The sequence below is a fragment of the Rhinatrema bivittatum genome, chromosome 2, assembly GCF_901001135.1.
Source record: "Rhinatrema bivittatum chromosome 2, aRhiBiv1.1, whole genome shotgun sequence".
Classification (NCBI taxonomy): domain Eukaryota; kingdom Metazoa; phylum Chordata; class Amphibia; order Gymnophiona; family Rhinatrematidae; genus Rhinatrema; species Rhinatrema bivittatum.
The window spans coordinates 698,634,304-698,659,089 of record NC_042616.1 but is presented as its reverse complement, the minus strand read 5'-3'; the positions used below and the strand labels follow the sequence as shown (position 1 = coordinate 698,659,089).

Genomic DNA, 24,786 nt, shown 5'->3' with positions numbered 1-24,786 from the left:
GGAAAACAGATGGAATCAAGAATCTTATGATTAGTACTCATTTCTGTAATATGTTTTGATTAATCTTCAAACCTAGTTCATAAAATGATATCTACTTTGTTAACAACCATAACAACCATAGGTACATTGCTAAACATCGTAACTTTGTAAACTGTTGTGATGGCGAAACCGAACAACGGTATATAAAACTTGATAAATAAAATAAATAAATAATTTTACATCAGCTCTCACCCAGGCTTCCATTGACACCCACACACACACACAAGCTCTCATCCAGGTACCCATTCACACCCTCAGACACAAGCTCTCACCCAGGCTTCCATTCACACCCACACACAAGCCTGGATGGCTTCCATCACACCCATTCACACCAGCTTTCACCCAGGCACTCATTCACACCCACAGACACAAGCTCTCACCCAAGCACCCATTCACACTCTCAGACACAAGCTTTCACCCAAGCACCCATTCACACCAGCTCTCACCCAGGCTTCCATTCACACCCACACACATACAAGCTCTCATCCAAGCACCCATTCACACCCCCAGACACCAGCCCTCACCCAGGCACTCATTCACACAGACACACCAGCTCTCACCCAGGCACTCATTCACACACAGACACACCAGCTCTCACCAAAAACTTCTTCCTTCACTGCAGGGATGGCCTCCAGCAGCGGCGGACTCACGATGTCGGACCGGCCCGGGTATTTGCCACCCAGGCCGGCCCAGGACACGTCACGTGGTCTGCCGAGCGCGGCTCTGACACGGCCGTGCACGGCAGACCACGTGACTGGAGTGATGGCCCACCGAGGGATGCCTGATCCCCCGATAGGCCAATCCGCCCCTGGGCTCTAGTTCCGCCACGGCTTTACTCCGATGGGCCTTCTTTTTTCGCCACCACGGGTATGGGCTCCTGTGGTGACCTCAGTCGGGTTTCCTCTTCGCCGTCACTTGGATGGGCTCCCTTGGTGGTCTCGGTCTGGGTTGGGTTTCCTCTTCGCCGCCATGGGAATAGGCTCCCGTGGCAGCCTTGCTTCGTCAGAGTTCGAAACTGCAATTCTTCCCATCTGACCCCCGGGCTAGGTGATGCCTGCCTCACTGGCCAATCAAAGGCTTCCTCCCTTCTTCCTACTCCCACTGGCAGGTAGAAGGCTTCCCATTGAGCAGTGGGGGAAGGAAGAAAGGAGGCTTCCAATTGGCCCGCGGTGGCTGGAAAAAGGGAGAAGGAAAGTACAATGGGGCAGTGGGACACGGGGAGATGCGACACACCTGCCAGTGTTTGGCAACACACTGGAGGTCTGATAGTGCTATTGTCAGTTTGCTAGCTTTTATGTTAGATTGTAGACTTTTCTAAACAGCCATGTTTACAGTTCTCATTTGAAACTCTTTCTATGTTATCAATCATATTGACTCTGGGAGAGAGTTCCATAATGCATAATTCTCCTCAGTGCCTCCTTTTTACCGTGGCAGCTTATTTAAATGTTAAATCGGGAGCCCGGGAGAAGTGGATCGGCACACATTAAGAGGGCGAGTGCTCAATCATGAACACCTGTTTAATGCGCGCTGATATTGCATCGGCCTCTTTGTGAAGGGTAAAAGAAAATAAAATGCCCAGGTCCACTTCTATATCTGCCAGACCTCACTTAAAAAATTCTGAAACCCGGTTACATTGCTGTTAACATAGCTTACAACAAAGTCCCCACATCTGGTCTTGGAAGGCACAGCCACAGACAAAACTGATTTTCAGGATTTCCTCAATGTATGTACATGAGGTACATTTGCATGCACCGGAGACAGGGTATGCAAATAGACCTCATGCCGTTGGGACCGCTGGATTAGTGCACAAGTTTCTTAAAGACTAAGGATGAGGGTTTCAACTCGAACTACTAACAGCTCTTTCCGTTTTCGCTTGTCGTCCCAGTTTCGGCTGAAGGGCGGCAGCCGAGCACCTCGCCGTTTCGGGGAACACGGTGCCCTCCCATTCTTCCTTCCCCGCCCCCCCGAGCACGAGCGGCGCCGGAAGGCGCATGCGCGGTGCAGGTCACCGGGTGGCTGTGAGTGTGTGTGAGCGCCTGCGCGGCAGTCACCGCTAGCCGGGAGTCTTTTCCTGGCTCGCAGCAGCGGGTTTTCTTCTTCGGTAACGCTTCCTACGGAATTAGTTGTTTGGTCTGCGGGTCTCGGCTCGGAAGCCAAATCACCTCTTGCTGGCGGTCCTCCGTCCGCTTAAGCCGCCTTCTTACTACCGGTCCTCTGCTTCCCTCGCCGAGCCAGCTGTTGAAAAAGCCACTCCGAAGAGGAGCCGCGGTCCCCCTCGCAACACCGGGTCCGGAGGAGGAGGAGGTGGCAACTAACACCCCCCCCCCCCACCACCACCGGACGTGCCACGGACAGAACGCGCCCAGAGCGGGCACCACCATCCCTTTTGGACCGCTCTCCCCTCTTCAGTACGACCGGCCGAGACGCGACGATGAGCGGCCGCTACTCGGAGCCGTGCCCGATTCCCGCCCCGCAGCGCTGAGCTGGCCGGTGTGTGTCGGGGGCCGATGCTGCTGCGCTGGCCGCCGGCAGCGGGTGGCGTGGCCCGCTAAGACTCTGCGGCGGCGGCTTCTTCCCCCCGGGGGCGATGGTGGCCGCGCTGTGGCAGCTCCTCAGCAAGGTCCTGCCCCCCTGGGCCTGGCAAGGGTGGTCGGCGCTGAGCCGCCGGTCGCAGAGAACCGAGAGTTGCGACGCTGCTGCTGCAGGAGGAGGAGGGGGGCTCGAGCTCGGCGGCGGCGGCGGCTACGAGCTGGAACTGGAGCTGCCGGAGGGGCCGCGGCGCTGCTGCTGGTGCCGGAGCTTCGTGCTGCTCTGCCTCCTCACCGCGCTCTGCTTCGCCTCGCTGGCCCTGGTGCGCCAGTACCTGAAGGACCTGCTGCTCTGGGTGGAGAGCCTGGACAGCCTGGCGGGCCTCCTGCTCTTCATCGTGGGCTTCATCCTGGTCTCCTTCCCCTGCGGCTGGGGCTACATCGTGCTCAACGTGGCCGCCGGCTACCTGTACGGCTTCGTGCTGGGCATCGGGCTGGTGGTGGTGGGCGTGCTGATCGGCACCTTTCTCGCCCACCTCGCCTGCCGGCGGCTGCTCACCCGCTGGGTGCTGGCCCAAATCGAGAGCAGCCAGAAGCTGGGCGCCATTATCAGGGTGGTAGAGGGGGCGAGCGGGCTGAAAGTGGTGGCGCTGGCCCGGCTCACCCCCATCCCTTTTGGTCTTCAAAACGCTGTGTTTTCGGTGAGTTGTTCTAAGTTTATCTTGATTAGGTGTAAGCTCTACCGAGTAGGCACTGCAACTTGCGTGTGTTTGTACAGTGCTGTGTATCTCTAGTAGAGGGTTAGAAATAAGCAGTAGTAGCAGGATAACCCCTGGGAAGAGGCTTCTGTTCTTGAGTGAGTGTGCAACTCAAACAGAATTTATGCAATATAGCGTGCCAATCAAGACCTTGGGTAGAGAAGATACATTTATCAGGTTAACAGGTATTGATATCGCAAGCTGACAGAGCTAAGGTCTTTTCCTTGTGCAATCGGAAATTGCTTGTAGATCTTGTTTTACCCAGCAGTATATTGGAACAAACGCATTTGAGTTTTTATGGCTTTGCTTTGACAAAACTTTGCCACCACGCAGATAGCCTTCAGACTTTGGAAACGAGTATGGTTCGTAAGCATTTTGTACTGTTACACGTTTTATGAATCGTTCACAGGTTTTTTCATCCATTCCCATACAGGTCGTGCATTTTACTTTTGCCTTTTCGTATATTGTAAATCCATTTACCTATGTGCATACATTTCTTTGACGTGCAGTCTGTATCTCTTATTTAACAACTCATTTTTTTTTTTTTGCTCTTCCTATTGCATCAGAATTCTGGATCTTGATACATATTGAGTTGTTTCCTATGATCAGCGTATTGGGAAAGGTTGGAGATCCCATGGTCATTGTGAATTTTTTGTAGCCTATTATTGACATGTAAAACAATCTTACACATTCTTTCATGGCTTAAGCTATATTTTACCTGTTTTAGTTAAATTCTATACAAAGACTAAAGGATTTAATATTTAAATACTGTATGCAACATGTGAAGGTTTGTTTTACTTCTGTATGTCTAAAAGCAGTACTTCAACTATTATGAAAGTTTCAATTAATGCACACGTGAGCTCATAACATTCATACCTTTGTGATATGTTCCTCTCATGCTTTATCTTGACCTAAAGCGGGGAAATTGTAAACAGATGACCTGCTTCTTGATCTCTTGTTTACAACTAAATGTAAGATCTGAGTCATGGGCTGGTTTCACCTTTCAACCTTTTGACTGGGGGGAGGCTTGGAAGGTGGTTACCACCCCAGCATCACAAAATGACCATGGCTAAAGCAGGAGGATTAAACTACCTATTGAAAAAAAAATTTCATACCTTCATCACAAGTATAAGGATTTTTTCTAGAGAGGGTAGAAGTTGCATTGGTTCCTTTTTCTTAGTTGACTCAGTTCTGTTAGGGTGGTTTGATGTATAGCGCCTTTGAACTATTTACTGAAAAGCTAATTAATCAAAACTTGTAGATCTGTAGTAAATCTTGCTGATCATTATATCATTGGGGGTTTAACATAAGGTTGCACTGGAAGGCAATAATGACTTGGGGGCTGATGTAATAAGCCCTGCAGTAAGACCCTGTCCTGACACTTCACACAGTTTCTAAATGCTGGTGCTAAAAGAATTTATCTCCTGAAACAGCAAATAGTATGCTAATATATTGGGAGTTAAAATGTGCTCACAAGTTCAAGTTTTAAATGTGCACTCAGCACAGGCTGATCACACACTTAATTTGGGAGTCTCTGGGTTATTTATTTAGTTCTTAAATTCCTTTTTTAGCTACTTCAAAGTAGATTACATTCAGATACTGTAGGACAGTGGTTCTCAACCTTTTTTCTATCATGACACACCTGACATGATGCTCACTTGCATGATACATTGCACACTACATTTAACAGCTATACAAAAAAAAAAAAATCCTAGATATCTTATTGTTGAAAATGATGCAGGAGAAAGATAACACATTCTTTAATTTCAATAACTGCTTATAAAATATTTTTTTCACTAAAAAATGTAATCTGTTTACTGCATCAATGAGAAATCCGGGACTGATATGCATATGCAACACACAGTTTTTTGATACAGACAAACTCTCATGCATTTTACTGTCAACTTCAGAAAGTTCTGACCTCTTATGGAGTTTATACAGAGCAGAGGTAGGAAATATCCCCTTTCAACACACCATGCAAAAAATATTTTCAAATTCTGATGTCCCCTCAGTAATAGTACTTCAAAATCCCTTCCCTGCCAGCCACTTTGTGAAATAACATGAAAACCTGCTAAAAAGCTATTTAGAAATTATATAGCATACCAGCCATATCATGAGTACTAGCACCCTGGACTTAAACAGCAACAACCTTACCTATGAGAAAGCAAGAATGCAAATAAACGGGCCGATACAGTACAGTTAGCCCAGGTTTGGCAGCACGTTTTTGACGCGCTAGCTTTACCCCTTATACAGTAAGGGGTAATAGCGGGTCGAAAACGCGCAGCCAACCCCCCAAAACTAATAGCGCCCGCAACATGCAAATGCATGTGGATGGCCCTATTAGTTATTCCCGCGTGATCCAGAAAGTAAAATGTGCAGTGAAGCTGCACATTTTTACTTTCAAAAATTAACGCCTGCCGGCGCCGGGGAAATGTACAGATAAGCAGAATAAACTGCTTTTCTGTACACCCTCCGACTTATCTAGCGATATTAAGTCGAGGCCTCAATTTAAAAAAATTAAAAAATTTAAAATCTGCCCACGGGTCGGAAGACGGACGCTCAGTTATACTGGCGTCCGTTTTCCGAACCCGTGGCTGTCAGCAGGTTTGAGAACTGTGGGCAAAATTGAGCGTCGGCTGTCAAACTCGCTGACAGCCGCCGCTCCTGTCAAAAAAGAGATGCTAGGGACGCACTAGTGTCCCTAGTACCTCTTTTTACCGTGGGTCCTCATTTGCTTACTAAATCGCACGCACAGGAGAGTGGGCGCTCGCCTCGGAGCGCCCACTCTCCCACGGGTTTTACTGTATCGGCCTGATAAAACACAGTACACTTACTATTGGAAAAGAAAAAGCCAGACTGATCTAGATTTCTAAACAGAATCTGCATTCTAGTTAACAGAATCCTTCACCTTTGTCAAACATGCAGAATGATCTATGATTTTACATCGGATGTAAGAATGTCTGTATATAAAAATTAAAAATAAATAAAATAAATCTAGTACAGAATAAGACATTCATTTTTTCTCTGTAATGTAACTCCAAGAAGCGGGGGGAGGTGCGGAGGATGCCGGGGCAGGATACAGCAGGCTTGCAACATTTCTGGCTTGGATTGGTGGTGGCAGTGATTGCCAGGGTTGAGGGAAAAGCAGCATCAGGGAGCGGTGATGAGGAATTTTAAGTACCAGGTTCCTACTCTGCACTCTCCTGAAGCAACAAGCACATGTGGCTGTTATAGAAAGCATAGGCTTGCTTTGTTAAATTTTTGGTGATGCACCTTCTGGCCCTTGCTGACACAGCAGTGTGTCCCGACACACTGGTTGAGAACCGCTGCTGTTGGACATGATTTATGTGTGTGCATAAGACTTATTTACACATTTTTTTGTGCTCATAAAATGCCATAGTGCATTTTGCATTGACATGCTAGTTTGCTCAGTGGGAGGTTAAAAACCAGTGCTGGATCCTCTCTTCTGGCAGCTCAGCTGCTCTGGCGAGTGCTGAGATTTGCCCCCCCCCCCCCCCCCCCCCCCCCCCCTTTCTGGCACACAGATAAACACCTGGGAGCAAGATCTTCTCAGGCTTGTCCTTGCTGCTTGCCTTCTGCTACTTTGCCTATAACTGTCAAGATTTACAGGTTTTCTCTCTCTTAAACCTCTGAACAGTGAGTGCACCCATTGGCAATGTTGACAGCCTGGTCCTACTGGTTTGACTGCCCCCCCCCCCTCAAATCTGCTTCTCATGTCCCTCCCCCCTCAAAAAATGTTTTAGATAGCTAGTTTGGATGAATATATTTAGTCTGGGGGTGGCCACGGCAGGATCTCTTAAAAGGACAGCTCTGTTATTGCCGCTACCAGTCCTACACCTGCCCATGTGATAGTGGAGCTCAGGAAGAGCTAACGATCTACTCCTGGGGGAATTCTGTGTAAAAAAAAAATTAAAATTCTGTGCCCAAAACATTTTAAATTCTGCATATTGGTCAAAATAACACAGTATACATGACAGTCTTTAAGTAATTAATACAGAAAAAAAGACTACTTAAAGAGAATTTTTTAAATATTTTGAGCAAAATTTCCCTCGATGTTCACAGTAAGAGTGTCCCTTCCACACTTTCTCCCCCCACCTCTAGGCTCAACCCCTTCCGTTCTATCTCCACTCCCAGAGGTTGACCTCTCTCTCAGTACTGCCCCTGATACAGGCTCCCGTTGTTGGTTCTCTCTCTTGCGCACATACACACACCCTCATACAGGCTTTCTCTCTCTCACGCACATATCCCCTCATATGGGATCCCTCTCTTGCATATACACCTACACAGGCTCCCTTTCACACATACACCCTGATATAGGCTACCTATAACTCACATGCCTTCACATACACATCAGCTCCCAGTCGCTGACACCCACACTCCTTCACAATCTCCTCACATAGGCTCACTCTCTGGCATCCTCACACACGCTCTCTCTCACACGCACCCGCATCCCTCACTCACTTTCGCCGAGGTCTTCATCCTTGCCATTTTCTGTGCAGAATTTGGCAGTTTTACATAGAGGGAATTCTGCACTGTGCTGTAACGCAGAATTCCCCCAGGACTAATGATCTCCCCAGGCTTTGTCCTGCAGCTCTTAGCCCAAACGTGCAGGTGCCGGGATTCCTAATCACTCTCCAGAGTCCCAGAGAACATTGCTTCTCCTCTGACAAGCATAAAGCTCTGAATTACCCATATTCTTGATACTCTGTTCACAGTAGTAGTTATCGCCTGCAATGGTGAGAACTGTGCTGGAATAAGTTATATTTTCTTGGCATAGGGAATGTTTCTCCTGGTCTGAGGTGGAGTAAAATTTCCAGCGTCAGTTGTAATCTGTTGGGCAGAAAAAAAGTTTGGTGCAGGGACCTCTAGTCAGTATTTTATGTGCAGAAAAAGCATATTTTTCATACATGAAACCATACAAAACAAAATCTTCCTTCAATAGCATGGAATTTCCTGCAAGGGCGTTAAATGCACAATTGTGCATACATTTATTTGTAAGCAAAACATCTTGCTGTATTGGCAGTACAGTTTGCAGAAACAAATGTGCGCACAAGCGAGGGTGAAAATGTGTTCTGCTGGGCACACTTTATTGCATCGGCCTCTGTTTGCAATAGGACATTTATGAAGACAAGTTTTTCAAAGGGATTTAGCTGAGTAGATTGTGCCGATTTAAAAATTGTTCCCTTCTCCTTCCCCCAATCCTCAAATATACACGCTAAAAGGACATGCGAACTCTGAGTTCACATACTTCTATCCAGAATAAAAACACATTCCCAGAGGATGAGACAGGAAAGCAATGCATGTATAATGCCTTATAAAAATATTTACACTCTTGAATGTTTTTACCATTCTGCTGTCTAAAGCAGTGTTTCTCAACCTTTTTCTCCATTATGTCACACCTGACAGACCACGCTCACATGTGACACACTGCTCATTACAATTCACGGCAGAAATAAAATAAATAAATAAAGGCCCAGTATTTTTATTGTTAAGAATGACACAAGGGAAAGATACATATACTGTCTGAACAGAAATTGCATAAATAGTAAACATCCCACACCAAAACAGCACCAATTTCCAGTACTCAAACAGTAAACACCTTACTTAAGAAAAGGCAACACTGAAAATAGTACACCAGGCCTTAAGACATCAATAGACCACCTATTAGGAAAATGGAGCAAGTCAGGCTGCTATAGAGCCCTACACAGAAACTACAGGCCAGCAGAAAACCTCATGTGCCTCCATGAAGTTAGCATGGGGCACATTTAAAACTAATCGGAGAAAGTTCTTTTTTACTCAACGCACAATTAAACTGGAATTTGTTGCCAGAGAATGTGGTTCGTGCAGTTAGTATAGCTGTGTTTAAAAAAGGATTGGATAAGTTCTTGGAGGAGAAGTCCATTACCTGCTATTAAGTTCACTTAGAGAATAGCCACTGCCATTAGCAATGGTTAAATGGAATAGACTTAGTTTTTGGGTACTTGCCAGGTTCTTGTGGCCTGGATTGGCCACTGTTGGAAACAGGATGCTGGGCTTGATGGACCCTTGGTCTGACCCAGTATGGCATTTTCTTATGTTCTTATGTTCTCACCTGAATCACATGTGCTGACCCTCACCTAACAAAGAATAAAGAGACCAAAACGCATAACTAGAAGCATGCAGACAAAACTGAACTGGAAACCTCAACAAGCTAGAGTCTCTGTATGCAGTGTAACAAAGGAAAAAGAGAAACATCACCAGTCCTTATAAAACAAATCAAGAAATATAAAATCAATAGCAGCAAAACCATACTAACAAAAAGAGCAGATTATTTCAAAACAGCTGATGAATGGAATATCCAATAAAATATTTCAAAATAGTCACAAAGGTCCAATAATGAAAAATAAGGATACAAAAAATGCTTTGCTCTGCATACCTGGGAATGTTTGATATCCAGGTAACCTGAGATTGTTTTGAATTAGCAGGAGGAGGGATGGTTTGCTTGCAACTTTCTTCTCTTTCTCTCACATATACACATGCTTTTTCTCTCTCACTTATAGGCTCTTAATTACACATTTACACACATGCTATCTCTTTTCACACTTACACATACAGGCTTTCAATCGCACACATACATGCTGTCTTTTTCTCTCACTTGCGCTCTCTCTCATTAACACACAGGCTCTCAATCACATACCCCATGCTCCCTCACCTAAACCAGCTCTGTCACACACACACACATATGGTCTATCTTTTACTTATACACACAGGCTCTAAATCATACATACACATGATCTCTCTCACACACAAAGGATCTCAATCACACATGCATACTCTTTCACACAAACAGGTTCACAGTCATACACTTCCATCCATGCTCTCTCTCACACCTACTCTTTCACATATACAGGCCTCAATCATTCACACATATGCTGTCTCACATATACACACAGCACCTCAAACACACATGCTTGCTCATTCACTCTCTTCCCCCCTCCCCCTAACTAGTAACAGTAGCCTCTTCCCCTTCAACCCTAAAAGCAGCAGCAACCTCCTTCACTTTCAGCCCTCGCAGAGACCCATCTGCCACGGGGGTTGTTCGTTTTTCTCCGAGCCGCGCTGCTCATTCCTCAGGCCGCACTCTCTTCTCTTCTTCGGGCCGACGCTGCCTGCACTAGCATGGTCTCTTCTACCCGCGCACGCACCCACTGCTCACCACTTACTCTTCCGGGCCACGGGGAGGGGGGTGGGGGGTCGGGAAGAAGAGAGCGTGCTGCTGACTCAGCTGTCCTGCCACGTTCCGCCCAGGCTTTCAGCGTTTTAAGTCCGGATGGAGGACCTATCTTGTTCTGGTAGGGTCAGCAGGGGACCGGGAAGTGTGGCGACACACTGGTTGAAAACCACTGGTTTAAAGAATACAAAGCAAAATGCATTAAAATAGTTTTTCACTGATTAACACACATTGCATAAGTTTTTATATCCTTCCTCAGATTAGCTGCGGTTCAAAAAATGGCCTTAGCAAGGCCAATAAGTTCCGTAGAGCAAATCTATGTCCAGTCACTAGTTGAGCTGATTCGGTTACTCTTAGATGAAAAATTAAGCTGTTTCTGTTTTTTGAAGTGAATCTGAAGCAAAGGTCAAAGCATGCTGACCAAGGAACTGCCAAGAAAAAGCTTTAGAATGTTGTTCAAAAGTATAGATTGGGGAAAAGCTATCAGAAAATTTCAGTGTTTTGAATATCCCTGAGCACCGTCCAGTCCATTATTGTAGAGTGGAAATAGTTTGGCACCACTAACACACACTGCTTTAATCTGACTGTTCCTCCAAAGTCACTAGCCATGGATTAAGGAAACTACTGCAGAAGGTCACTGTGAGGTGTAAGGTTATTTTGAAAGAAATACGGAGGACTCTGAGACTGGAGAAAGTCAGTTGTCCAACAATTTCAAGATTACGCCACAAACCTGGCCTGTAAGTGTTGTGGGGGTTGCTAGGAAGGAAGGCACTGCTGAAGAAAATCCATTTGATGGTCTGGGCTGGTGGAAGCACTAAATACCGTAGGTACCGTAGTTGCCTACAAGTTTGGGGGTGGCTGCCTAATACTTCCACCGACCCCACTCAGATGTAGTCTTTAAGTAACAGATCATCATTCCATGGCAATTGCATCACCACCTTTCAGCCCAATCAGGCCCATGTGGCACAGTGGTGGTAGAGCTTTGAAATATTTGCAGTGTTGCCTTTCCATAGGTAGGGTGGCTACTGTTTGAGTGCTGGAAGTTAGTGCTGTTTTAGTGTGGCAAGCTTATTATATTGTAAACATAATTCAGTTTACTAATGGCTTTCTGAGGATCAAGCCCATACCCAGCATGCTTTACATTAGGCCTAATACCATATGAGTTCCAAGGGTTTTCTTTTCTTTTCTTTTTTTTTTCCCAGGATGTTCTGGTTGGCATTGTGGCTGTTCATGTAAATAAGATTTATTTAAAATCTTTTCTATACCATCACAACGGTTTACATGTAGGCACATAAATTAAAGTAGGTGAATGTGTACTATAGTATATCTAACAATATATAATAATACAATCGATTGTTTAGTGAAGTAGGTCATGACCAGGTGTACCTGTAAGGTACTATTCACAGGTAAAATTCATATTCTCTGTGTTTTACAATTACATTTGTTGTGAAATAGTTGTTAGACTATTTTAATGCACATTCTGAGAGTGTGCATTAAAATGCCTATTCCTGTATTTTCTATTCTCTGGTCTCTTTATCAAATGCTTCTTTAAAAAGCGATGTCTTTAAACTTTTCTTAAAGGTTTTGAGATCTCTTTGTAATCTGATCTCTAGAGGCATTGTGTTCCAAAGTGTGGGGCCTGCTAAGGATAAGGCCCTTTCTCTCACTTTGGTTAGTTTTGCTGTCTTTACTGAAGGAATGGTTAAGAGTGCTTTGTTTGCTGAACGAAGGTTCCTGTGTGGGACTTGTACTCATAGAGCTGTGTTTAGCCAGTCCGCTTTTTCATCATGTATTGTATTTTATTCTGTGTTCAATAGGTAGCCAATGCAATTCAGCTAGTTTGTTATATGGTCCCTCCTTCTTTTTCCGGTTAGTATTCTAGCTGCCTTGTTTTGAAGTATTTGAAGTGGCCTTAATGTTGTATTCTGGAGTCCTGGTAAAAGTGCATTACAGTAGTCACATTGTAAGTGACATTTTTATCTTGGAAGACTGCAATTTGAATGCCCATTTTCATATAACCTGAATTATAAATGCATAATCTTTACATATTTGGGGAAAGCTGGGGCAGGAGTTTGTAAGGTTTGTCTAGAGTGCTTAAGTCCTCGCACCATCCCTAGTGTTGTGCCACTTTAGCAATTGTAAAACAGCACTTGGGGGATGCTGCACGCATGTGGGAGAAGGTTTTTGTGGTCTGACGAGACTAAAGTGGAACTTCTTGGTCTCAATGTAAGCAATATATGTGGCATCAAAGAAACTCTGCATAACACACTAACGCTACCCCTGCACTAAAGCATGGTGGTGGCGGCAGCATTGTGCTTAGGAGCAGTGAGGCCCAGAGGATTTTGAAAATCAAGGGAAAGATGGATGGTGCAACGTTCAGGCAGATCATGGAGGAATGCAGTGTGCCACAGAATGGGATTGGTGAGAAGATTAGCCTTTTGGCAGAATCATCATAAGCACAAAGCAAAAGCACCAGTGGAGTGGCTCGTCAAGAAAAAAGTCCTCAAGTGGCCCAGCCTGGCACCTTGGCTATTTTAATGACATGTTGCAAATCACCAGAAACAGTTCTGCAGTTTTATGTTTTGATTTTCTTCAAAACTCTGATGTGGATACCATTTAGTTTCAGTGATTTTTGTTATTCTTTAGTTTATATATCTGATTTTACAACTTCCAGCATCAGTGATTTTGTTTAGTCAGTCATCACCTTAAAAAAAAAAAAAAAAAATTCTAGTTGTGGGTCTGACCCAGGCATCCTCCTTAGTAAAGATAGAGGCAAAGAATTCATTTTAATTTTTCTGCTATTTTAGTTGTTCACTCTGAATACCTTTTACCTCTCTGTCATCTAGCGGCCCAATCAGAATATACTGATTTATGTGAATCATGTGCAGAAAAATTAATTGCATACATTTTTATGCTGTCTATTAAATGGAACATATTTGAATATTCTTAGAAAAATAGCATTTTTACATCATGACCTCCCTCTTTATCTCAAGCCTGGTGCCACCACTTTCTCTCACCCCTCTTCCCTCCACTCATTTCCAAAGTGATTTTGCCACTTTCTCTTGCCTCTCCCAAACTTGATTGCCACCACACTCTGGTGCCCCAAGCCTCTACCCATCCCAACTCTGCTGTTGCATCTGAGCTGTCCCTGCTTTCTCCTTGCTTGCTGCTGCTACTGCCATCCAATACAGCTCACACAGGCTTTGCCATCTCCCTATTTGCCCTCCAGGGAATTATGCAAATTAGCATGATTGCAAGCAAACTTATGCAGTTCTATAACTGGTAATTCCCTGGGATGTAAGAGTTGACAACACAGATTTGGGCACCTGAGGTGGACATTCTTATTTAAACTCCACTTTTTGCAGATCATCTGTTTAATCTAGATGAAATTCTGTGGTCCCAGAATCCCATTCTCAATGTCCAGGCTGAACTGAGTATTTTATACTTTCGAGGGTTTGAAGTACATGAATGCCAGAAGTCTGAATAGTAAGACAGGACAGAATATATGGTGGTATGAGGAGATAGACGTTATAGACAGTTGTATGGTAGAAGGAAGATTACCAACGAAATAGTGATATATTCTGTCACATCGAGATAATGTATCAACTTGAGAGTCAAACAGGATTAAAAAAAAATTCTGCAGGCAGCAAAATATATTTTAGAATCCTTAGAGATAAAAAGTTTCATGTGTAAAGGGTCAAGAATATAGCAGTGGGTGTATAATACTATCCAACTGGTCTGCATGCTCAAAAAGATTTTGAACGTGCCGGCAGAGCCAACAACCTTGCTACCTCATTCACTACTGGACTTGGTGATTGCTAGAACATGGGAGTCCCCCATATTTGGGATTGGCAGTCTCCCGGAAGTTGGATTTGAAGTTCTTGATGATGAAATCTTTCCACTAAGGAATAGTTCAGCTTCTGCACACCTCAGTAGTGGTGGATTGGTGATGACGTCTAAGAAACCAATTCTATCACTTTAACCTGGGCAAGGATAATAGAATCTAGGGCGACTTTGGGGACACAGTTTTTCAGAGTTCCACGCTTAACTCGAAGATCAACACATTTTTATATTTCAATATTCTTACAAGTGCAATCAAAGCCTGAAGTCTTTTGTAAGATAGGACACGTGAGCAGATAACACATCAACTTCTGGTCTATTTTAGAAGAGGGGCTCAGATTCCTGCTAAAGATAGTCTGCAAAGCTTTCAACACATTGGCATTTCTTCCTCAGCATCCATTGCTGCTGGGTGCCACCACGCAGGATGGCATGGTTGCGGCCTGTTCAGTTACAGAAGATGTACATGAAAAGCTAGTGAACTTGCCATGCAAGGGTGACAGTCTCTTAGGTGACAAACTGAGAGGAAACTGTTTCTCATATAAAGGAGCAGAATGTAGCTGTTATATTACTCACTTTGCCCGGGAAGCAGCAGGGTACCACTAGGAAATATCACTTGCAGTACAAAAGGCATTCTACCAGAGCAGGCCCTATAGAGAATACCAACTGTGCAGAGCTACATCCTACCAATTGCTAAGATCACAGGGCCAGTAATCTCAGCAGAGAAATCAGCAGAGGAGGGGTCAGAGGATAAAAACAGCAACAGGCACTATCCCAAAAGCCACAGCAATTTTTTGAGCCTTGTCAGGCCACAGCTACCATCGCATGTCGGGGGCAGATTGACATTTTTTCCAAGCCTGGTCAACTGTCACATCAAATCAGTGGGTTTTGAATGTAATCTCTCAGGGATATAAAATAGATTTAAAACAACTTCCATTAACACTGCATCTAGTAGCACCAGCATGGGATACCTCTCAGATTCCTTTGTTGCAGCAGGACGTGCACGCTTTAATTCAACAGCGGGCGATTTGCGCACTGCCACAGTCTCATCTCAACAGGGGCTACTACTACCAATACTTCTTCATCCTGAAAAAGACTGAGTGATTTTCAACCAATCTTGGACATTCATTCTCTCAAGAAGTCCCTCAAGTAAAAATTCAAAATGATCTCCCTAAAGTTAATTCTTCTGTCCATACAGCCCAACGATTGGATGTGTTCCCTGGATCTAAAAGATGCTTATATTCACATACCTATCCACAAGTCGTATTGGTGCTTCCAAGTGGGCCCTTGTCATTACAAATCAAGGTTCTCTCATATGCCTTGAGAGTTTTCACAAAATGTCTAGTGGTAGCTGTGGCTCAGTTACAGAAGAAGGGAATCCCAATTTTTCCATATCTGCACGACTGGCTTATTGTCTCCCTGAACTTGGAAAGTTTGCAGTAGCATGTAGTTGGGACAGTTTGATGCCTCGAACCTGGGGTTTTTCCTAAATTACAAAAAGTCCAATCTCGTCCCTTCTCAGACTCTTTAGTTCATAGACACAAGGATCCATACACTCTTTTGCAAAGCGTTCCTCTGCGGCGACATACCTCGGGTGCTACACACACTTTGCTGGCAACTTCAATGACAAACTCATACAACAATATAAGTCCTTTTTTGTTTTACTGGGTCACATGGCAGCAATACATGTGATCCCTTACATCTGACTTCAAATGCGGTGATTCATAAAAAAAAATATATATATATCTTCACAGTTCAAGTAATATACAAACCAATAAAACAAAAACATAAAACAATCTTAACTTGATTTCTGAAGATCATGTTGCTTATAAATTGTAGGTCTGCACAAACAAGGCTTTCAGCATCTATCTGAATGTTGTCAGTACTGTTTCATGGGGGTTAAGTTCCAATGGAACCAGTGCAAACAACCCATGTTGAGGAAAGTACGTATTACAATCTTCATGAAAAGAGACATAGCTTTATGGCTGCCTCAGTCAATAAGAGGGGTGTAGAGGTTAAACTGACATGCAGATTATGTCAAAGTGTCTTCCTGATTCTCAGTCGAGTGTTACTGTGTGCTGTGCTGGAAACAGCGCTCTAAAGTCCTAAAAGATAACAGTACAGCTCATTGCACCTGTGCCAAATTATGGAAGAAATATAATATAGAAAAAGGGCAAGCACATAATTGAATTTTTAAGATTGTGATGTGCCTTGAACGGTTTGCTAGTAAGGTGGATAAGTCCTGGTAAATAGACTCATAATTTCTATATTTCAAATTAATTCTGGAGCACTAGTTCGTTTTTTTGTTTTTTTTTTTACATGACTATCTGGACAACGGAGAAATATCTCTTTAAAGCATATCTTTCTCATTGCCAGCTTCTAATTAGCTGAAAGTTGTAGGATCTCTGTGCCCTGGCTCATTCATTACTGTATGCTCATTTCTTTATATTCTGTAGTTAAGTTTTAGCCTCCCTATTTGTTTAGGCTATGAGTAGGGAGAAGAAAGTGAAACTGACAGACGTATCAGGCAAGACATTTATCCATATTTTTGTTTCTTTGGGCAGATTTCAATCCTTGTGGGTGGGTACTTATCTTCTTCATTGAGGAAATTTTTCCACTGGGAAGCTAGTCAAGCATAGTTATTAATGCATAAATTCTCTGGTTTTATTGTGATCAATGGTATAGAACCCAAGCTTTTCAGAGCTTGGGTTCTATAAACTTTTTCTTAATGTCTGAAGGAAAGGGGACTACGTATTTCCAAAAGTTCATGTTCTATAACATCTTTTGACTATCTAAGAATAATCCAATGAAAACTAGTTCAGTCTACCAAGGATCTGGTACAACCGTGAGAATGTTACTCTTGTATTCCCGGGATATACATTGACTGACGAGTTGTGAATCTATTCTGTAACTGAGTCCCAAATTGATTGGGGAGATGCAGGGACATGGACACTTATTTCTTGTTTCTCTGTCCCTTTACCTCCTTGTAACCATTGTCTGGTATTAATGAGATATGCTTTGCACTTCTGAACTTAATAGTTAACTGTACTGTTCTGTTTATGGTCCTGTGCTGTACCTGACACAAATTTGCGCTCCAGCCTGCTGGAGTTGGTGGTTATGCGTATTTAATGTTAAAGTATAGAGCTCATTTTACAGTTTAGAGAAGGATCTTTGGTACTGTAGACAGGACAGTTTAACCAGTATAATTTGTGCCATCTCTCAAGTACCTTTAAACTAAGGCAAGCCCTCTGAGGATAAGGAAATACCTACAGTACCTGCATGTAATCTGCTTTGAGTGCTGAAAAGCAGAATATAAAATATTAAATGTCATGAATATACATATTTAGCCCTGTTGTATAATGTGATATCAATCATATGCGAGTCCAGTCAGTTACATGGGAACTAAAGCTCAACAAAAAAATTAGAGAACTTTTTATTGGACGTTAAGTAACTTAATATGAACACTAAGATTATGAAAAAGAAGAACTTAGCATATGAACAAGGTGGATCCTGAACCAGTAGATTATGCACATCTACCGACAGATGGAGCAAAGCTGACATCACGGTATATTATATACTACTGCAATGTCATCAGCCTGCCAGTATTCTCAGTCTCCAGCAGATGGTGGACATGCATCTTCCTACTTGGGGATTGCTTAAAAATTTTAAAGGAGAAAAGGAAGAAAACTATTCGCCCCGCTCTCCTGTGGTGATACTTTTATGGTCCCTCCCTCCAGTTAAAAATTCCTGAGGTGATTTCTTTGGATCATTCCCTCAGATGAGTGCCTTGGTCCGGTAGCTGGTTTTTCAGCCAGCATGGACTTAGCTGAAAAAGGGGGGGGGGGGGGGAAGCAGCTGAAAGGCAAGTGGGATTGGGGGGCCAAGCGTGGTGATGAAGGTGCTTGCCCTCTCTTTCTCCCCCCCCCCCCCCACAGCCAGAGAGACTGTGTGCTCAGGTAAAGGGTAATCATGAAGAAAAAAAAAAGGGAGAAGGAGAATTAAGGAGGGATTCCTCTCCTCCCCCAGTCTCCACACTTAGCTTGCCGATCTGGGGGAGCTTAGGGGATGTGGGTAGCTTGGCGAGTTGAGCAGCCCTTTTGTGGGCCCCACTCTCAGGCTTGTCTTGTTTGCTGCATGGTAGCCGTGGTGGCATTTTCGTGCATTTTTCTGAACAAAAGATTGCCGCCTTCAGTTCCATCGATTTGTGCTTTGCCATCCGATTGGCCGCATAGGGGCACCTACCGGGGCACTCAATTGTGCGTGCACCCCCGTGCACACACTTATTTGTGCACACTGTCTGATCGTCTTGGTGGAAGCTCAGTTTATGCACTTATCAAGGCACAGTATTGAGTGTCTAAATTTTGGGCACCTAGCTTTTTGCAGCATGAACACAGCTGGGTGCACTATTATTAGACGCCTATTAGGGCACATTGTCAGACTGGTGCCCATAGCAAAGAAGCCCCTAAGCACCTTGCCCTATGGGTTGCCTGTTATGTTTGGTTTTTCCCAGCCTGGTGCGGGAATGGAAAAAGAGCTGCCAGAGGTGTTGCCTGATTTTGGGACTCCCCTCACTTGTTCGCCAGCAGGGGAAGGTAGTTCAGTGAGTGTAGATCTGATGCACCCTGATCTTGGCATGAATCCCTCTGCCTTTCTGTTAGAGTAGAATTTTTTTCAAGGATTGTCTTTTCTTCAGGCACAGTCTTTGGCCCTGGCCAATCTTGACAGATTAGGATCACAGGCTGCGGATTCCCACACACCTGGTGCGGCAGATAAGCATCAGAGTAAGCAGAGATCTGCTGCAGGTTTCACTGATAGGAACTCAGATGGAATGGATGATTAAGCTGATCCTGCTTCCCTGGAGGATGGGGAAAATCCTCCAGGATTGGAGCCATAAAGAACTATGTTGCGTTTCTTTCATAGAGATAAATTACCGGCACTGATTTCCCAGACATTGAAGATGCTGGGAGTTCTGGGGGCCGAATCCATGTCTGAGCCAAAGAAAGATCCCATTTTGATTTCTTTATGTAAAGCCTCTTGTTTCTTCCCTATTATGGAAGCCATTCAAAAAGTGATCTTGAATGGGATGCCCTGGAAGCTAATTTTAAAGGGAGAGGAATCTTGTAAGGACTGTACCCCTCTGGATTCATCTGTGAGGGAGCAAGGAGAATTGAGGCTATCAATGGCAATGGATTGTTACCTGGTGGCTCATTCTTGTTTACTACTTCTCTCAGGCAGTGATGGAGCCAGCAGCTACCTTTTTGGCAGATGCGGTCTGCAATTTAGTCCAAACCTTGGCCAGAGGGGTGGCTTTGGTAATAACTGCTAGGCATCAGCTATTGGTCGGCTGATACAACCTAGAAGTCTAACCTTATGAAATTGCCCTTTAAAGGCTCGCTCTTTTTGGGGAGCAAGCTGGAGAAAATGGCCAGTAAGTGGGGTGAGTCCCAAGTTCCTCGATTACCAGAGGATAAGAAACGGGCTCCACACTCCTTCAGCTCGTTAAGTCATAATAGGGGGTTCAGATGTTTTCAACCCTACAGAGGAGTGGCCTTTCAGAGGACTCAATCTTTGGATAAGTCTTAGTTCCTTCATCCCAGACGGAGCTTGGCATGGCTGGTGGAGCACCCTTGAGCCTCCCAATGAAGATGTGCCAATCCACCCCCAGGATCAGGAGATAGGTCGCCTCTTTTTTTTTTTTTTTTTTTAATCGGAGGTGGGTCAAGATTGTCAGACGAATGGGTTCTGGAAGTGAAAAGGGATGGCTATGCACTGGAGTTTCGTAGTGTTTCTTGGGACATTTTCATGGTGTCTCCCTGCAACTCTCTAGAAGAGACAGGCAGTGGAGAGTACGTTCTCAAGACTCCTGTGGTTCCAGTGCCCACTTCGCAAGAAAATACAGGCAGATATTCCATTTATTTTGTTGTACCTAAGAAGGAGAGCTCTTTTCGCCCCATCCTAGATTTCAAAGGAGTTAGCCACCATTTGCAGGTGACTTATTTTTGCATGGAAACCTTGTGCTCAGTGATAATGGCAGTATAGTCGTACCTTCATATTCCTATCCAGCTAGAGCAGTGACTATTTCTGCGGTTTGCAATTTGTGGGCTTCAATATCAGTTTCGAGCGCTACATTTTGGTTTGGCGACCACGCCTAGAACATTTTTCAAGGTTATGCTTGTAGTGGCAGCATAGTTGAGAAAACATGGGACTCTGGTACACCTGTACTTAGACAATTGGATGATTCAGGCCAAGAGCCTGGAAGAGAGCCTTTGGGTCTCACGCAACATGATTTCCTTGTTGTAGGGTGGTGAACCTGGCCAAGAGCAATCTTCAGCCTTCGTAGTCACTAGAATATCGTGGTAGAAGCTGATGGTGCAGGTACGTCTATTGACGAACATGATACATCCAACAGTGTGGTCTTACGTACAGGTTCTCAAATTGCATTCTGCTGACTGATTGGAACCCACAGTCTCAGGACTATTCAGTTCGGCTCTACCTACCAATAGAGATCTGCATACATCTGCAGTAGTGATTACAAGTGGATAAGCTAAGAAAGGGGGTTTCCCTAAGATCGCCGGATTGGCTAATACTCACGACAGATGCGAGACTCCAGGGTTGGGGAGCTCACTGTCAGGAGCTGACAGTGCCAGGGCGTTGGCAAAAGAAGAGTCTCTCTGGAGCATCAGTCTGCTAGAAGCTTGTGCTGTCTGGTTGGCATGCTTGCGATTCAGCGACCAATTGCAGGGTCGAGCAGTCACGATAATGTCAGACAATGCGACAACAGTGGCTTATATCAATCAGCAGGGAGGAATCAAGAGCCAACAAATGTCACAGGAAATAGTTCAACTTATGGAATGGGAAGAAGTACATCTTCAGGAGATCTCAGCCTCGCACATTGCGGGAAAAGACAATGTAAGAGCTGACTTTCTCAGCAGACAGTCTAGATCCAGGAGAATGGGAGTTGACAAACGAGGCGTTCCAGCTTTTAGTGGATTGCTGGGGCCTTCTGTTTCTGGACCTGCTGGTGACTTCTCACAATGAGAAGGTTCCTCTCTTCTTCAGTCGCAGGAGAGATCAAAAGTCCTTGGGCATCGATGCCCTCGTGCAGGAGTAGCCGGAGGGCAATGTACTGTATGCCTTTGCCCCATGGCCCATGTTAGGCAGAATGATTCTGAAGTTCGAGTCACATGGGGTTGATGCTTCCGATGGCACCAGATTGGTCCAGAAGACACTGGTATGCAGATCTGCGAAGGCTTCTGGTGGACACTCCTCTCCAATTTCTGGCTCACAAGAATCTGCTTCGGTAGGGGCCGACTCTTCATGAAGATCCGGCTCTATTTTGTTTTACAGTATGGCTGAGGGCTTGGTTGCCAGCTCATCCAGATGTAGACAGATTTTCTTAAACTGAGTGAAGCATGGAATAGACTTAGTTTTTGGGTACTTGCCAGGTTCTTATGGCCTGGATTGGCCACTGTTGGAAACAGGATGCTGGGCTTGATGGACCCTTGGTCTGACCCAGTATGGCATGTTCTTATCTTTGTACCCCCTTGTGGTTGTCAGTGCTTTTGTGGCATTTTTTTGGCGGGCCCTACTTTTCAACTGATGCATAGCCTTTCCTTGAGATTACTGACCTCAAACAGTGTTTCTTGTGGCAATTTGTTCGGCACATAGGGTTTTCCAACTGCAGGCCTCATCTTGCTGGGAGCCCTTTCTATGGGTGATTCCGGGGTGATACAGCTGCATACCGTTCCTTCATTTTTGCAATAAGTGGTCTCAGATTTTCACTTGAATCAGTCAAGTTCCCTGCCATCTCTGGACAGGGAAGGAGATGCAATGGAATATCGCCTGTTATGGCCTTTGAATGTCAAGAGGCATATCTTGAGGTATGTGGAGGTTTCTAAACCTCTCAGGAAGATGGATTGCCTAGTTGTTCTCCATGGCGTGAGTAAACAGGGCGAGTCGACATCGCGGGCTGTGATAGCCCATTGGATTAAGGAGGTAAATCACAGCTGCGTATGTGGATGCTGAGCAGTCATTGTTCAGTCAGATTAGGGCTCATTCCACTAGGATTCAGGCAGTGTCATGGGCGGAGGCTAGATTGTCTCCTGCCGAGCTGCAACATGGTCCTCCCTGCACGCTTTTTCCAGGCATTACCGCCTAGATGTGCAGGCCTGGGAGGACACAACCTTTGCGTGTGTGGTGGTGCTTGGACAGTGGGCAGCCTCTTGCCCTATTTGGGAGTAGCCTTGGTACATCCCACTGGTTTTGGATCCACCTGTCCGTATGCTAAGAGAGGAGAAATTACTACTTAACTGATAATTTCCTTTTCTTTAATAAGAACAGGTGGATCCACTTTACTGCCCTTGGCTGCTGGATGGTTGTGCTATTGTCCTGCGTGGCTGCATGTTCCAGAGGTTACTGGTAAGTTACTTCAGTCCATAGACTAGTGTTATCACTTTTTTTTTTTTCCTGAGATCAGTTTTCCTGTTGGCTGAGTGCTGGGATGGTTAACTGTTAGTGATCAAGTTTTGTTAATTTGTCCACAATTGTTTTTTGCAGAGAATTCTGGCAGGCTGATGTCACTGCAGGGGTATATATATACTGTGATGTCAGCTTTGTTCAGTCTCCATCTGCTGGTAGAGGTGCATAATCCACTGGTTCTGGATCCACATGTCCTTATTAAGGAAAAGGAAATTATCAGGTAGGTAATAACTTTCTCCATTCACCAAACCTGGCATACAGGAAGAAAATGTGAATATCTTGGACCAGAAATAACAGTTCTCTAAGGACAAGCTTCCTCACCCATGGGTGACATCCATTAGATGGAGCTCAGCCCAGATCTTTGATTTCAAATATTCTAGAACTTTCAAACATGTCCTACTGAACATGTTCAGCTGTAGTTATTACCCTGCCCCTAGGCAGTGTCCCTTAGTCTTTTTTTTTTTTTTTTCTCTCTCTGCAGAGCCATGTGGTCAAGGTATCCAGCTTTGCTTTCTCCTCACAGATTTTGTTATGACTTTTTTTTTTTTTTTCTGGAGTAGTTTTTCTTTCTCTTCCCCTTAATGCTCTACCACCCGCATGGCGGGCCTCAGTCACTGGCAGAGTCTAATTCTACCCTGAGTAAATAAATACTGCACCTACAGTTTAGTTTCTTTATCCTCTCCTTTTCTCTGTCTGTTCTTGTGCCTTTATCTGGTGCTGGAAGGACTGACAGAATGCAGTGTGTGTGATCTGTGTAGGTCATTGAGCCTGGGGACTTGCCTGAGTTCTGCTTGGGCAGGAGTTCCATGTCATTTCACCGATCGATCTGCATCATTGGAGGCTCGGACAGTTAAGGGATCAAGAATCACACCATTCCTTTTGGGAGGCGGGGCAGAGCTCATCCTCCTCACATACAGGTCAATCCAGTAACGAGTGGTAGGAAGAGCTGCATTAGTGCCCGGCGCACCCGCGGTTGCCACACGCACTGGGTCAGCCCAAGGGTCCATCAAGCCCAGCATCCTGTTTCCAACAATGGCCAATTCAGGCTAAAAGTACTTAGCAAGTAGCAAAACACTAAGTAGATACCATGCAATTGATGCCAGTAATAGCAGTGGCTTTTCTCTAAGGCAAGTTGATTTAATAGCAGATCATGGACTTCTCCAAGAATATTTCCAAACCCTTTATAAACCCAGCTAACTGCACTAACCACATCCTCTGGCAACAAATTCAACAGCTTAACTGCGCGTTGAGTGAGAGAATTTTCTCAGATTAGTTTTAAATGTGCTACTTGCTAACTTCATGGAGTGCCCCCTAGTCCTTCTATTATTGAAAGAGTAAATAACTGATTCACATTTTCCCATTCTAGACATGATTTTAAAGATCTCTATCATATCCCCCCTCATCCACCTCTTCTCCAAGCTGAACAGCTCTAACCTCTTTAGCCTTTCCTCAGAGGGGAGCTATTCCATCCCCTTTATCATTTTTGGTTCCCTTTCCCTGTACCTTCTCCATCACAACTATATCCTGATATGTGGCAACCAAAATTACACCCAGTATTCAAGGTGCGGTCTCACCATGGAGTGATAGAGGCATTATGACATTTTCCGTTTTTATTTACCATTTACTTCCTAGTAATTCCCAACATTGTTTGCTTTTTTGACTGCTACAGCACACTGAGTCTGCACTGCTGAGTGACTGACTTTCCCCCTTGTTCTAGTTTAAAAGCTGCTCTATCTCCTTTTTGAAAGTTAGCGCCAACAGCCTAGTTCCATTTTGGTTAAGGTGGAGCCCGTCCTTTTGGAAGTCTCTGCCTTCCACAAAAGTTGTCCAGTTCCTTACAAAACTGAATTCCTCTTCCGTTCACCATCGTCTCATTCACGCATTGAGACTCCGGAGCTCTGCCTGCCTCCGGGGA

At 44.7% G+C, this 24,786-nt stretch overlaps 1 protein-coding gene across 1 annotated transcript in view; it reads left to right on the top strand.

Moving 5' to 3' along the window:
- The first annotated feature begins 1,903 nt into the window (after positions 1-1,903).
- The window catches only part of TMEM64 (transmembrane protein 64), a 66,668-nt gene continuing 43,785 nt past the window's right edge, over positions 1,904-24,786 (top strand). The window contains exon 1 of the mRNA XM_029591632.1: positions 1,904-3,268. Coding sequence (XP_029447492.1) covers positions 2,627-3,268 — 642 coding nt within the window. The 5' untranslated portion in view covers positions 1,904-2,626. The remainder of the gene's footprint in view (positions 3,269-24,786) is intronic.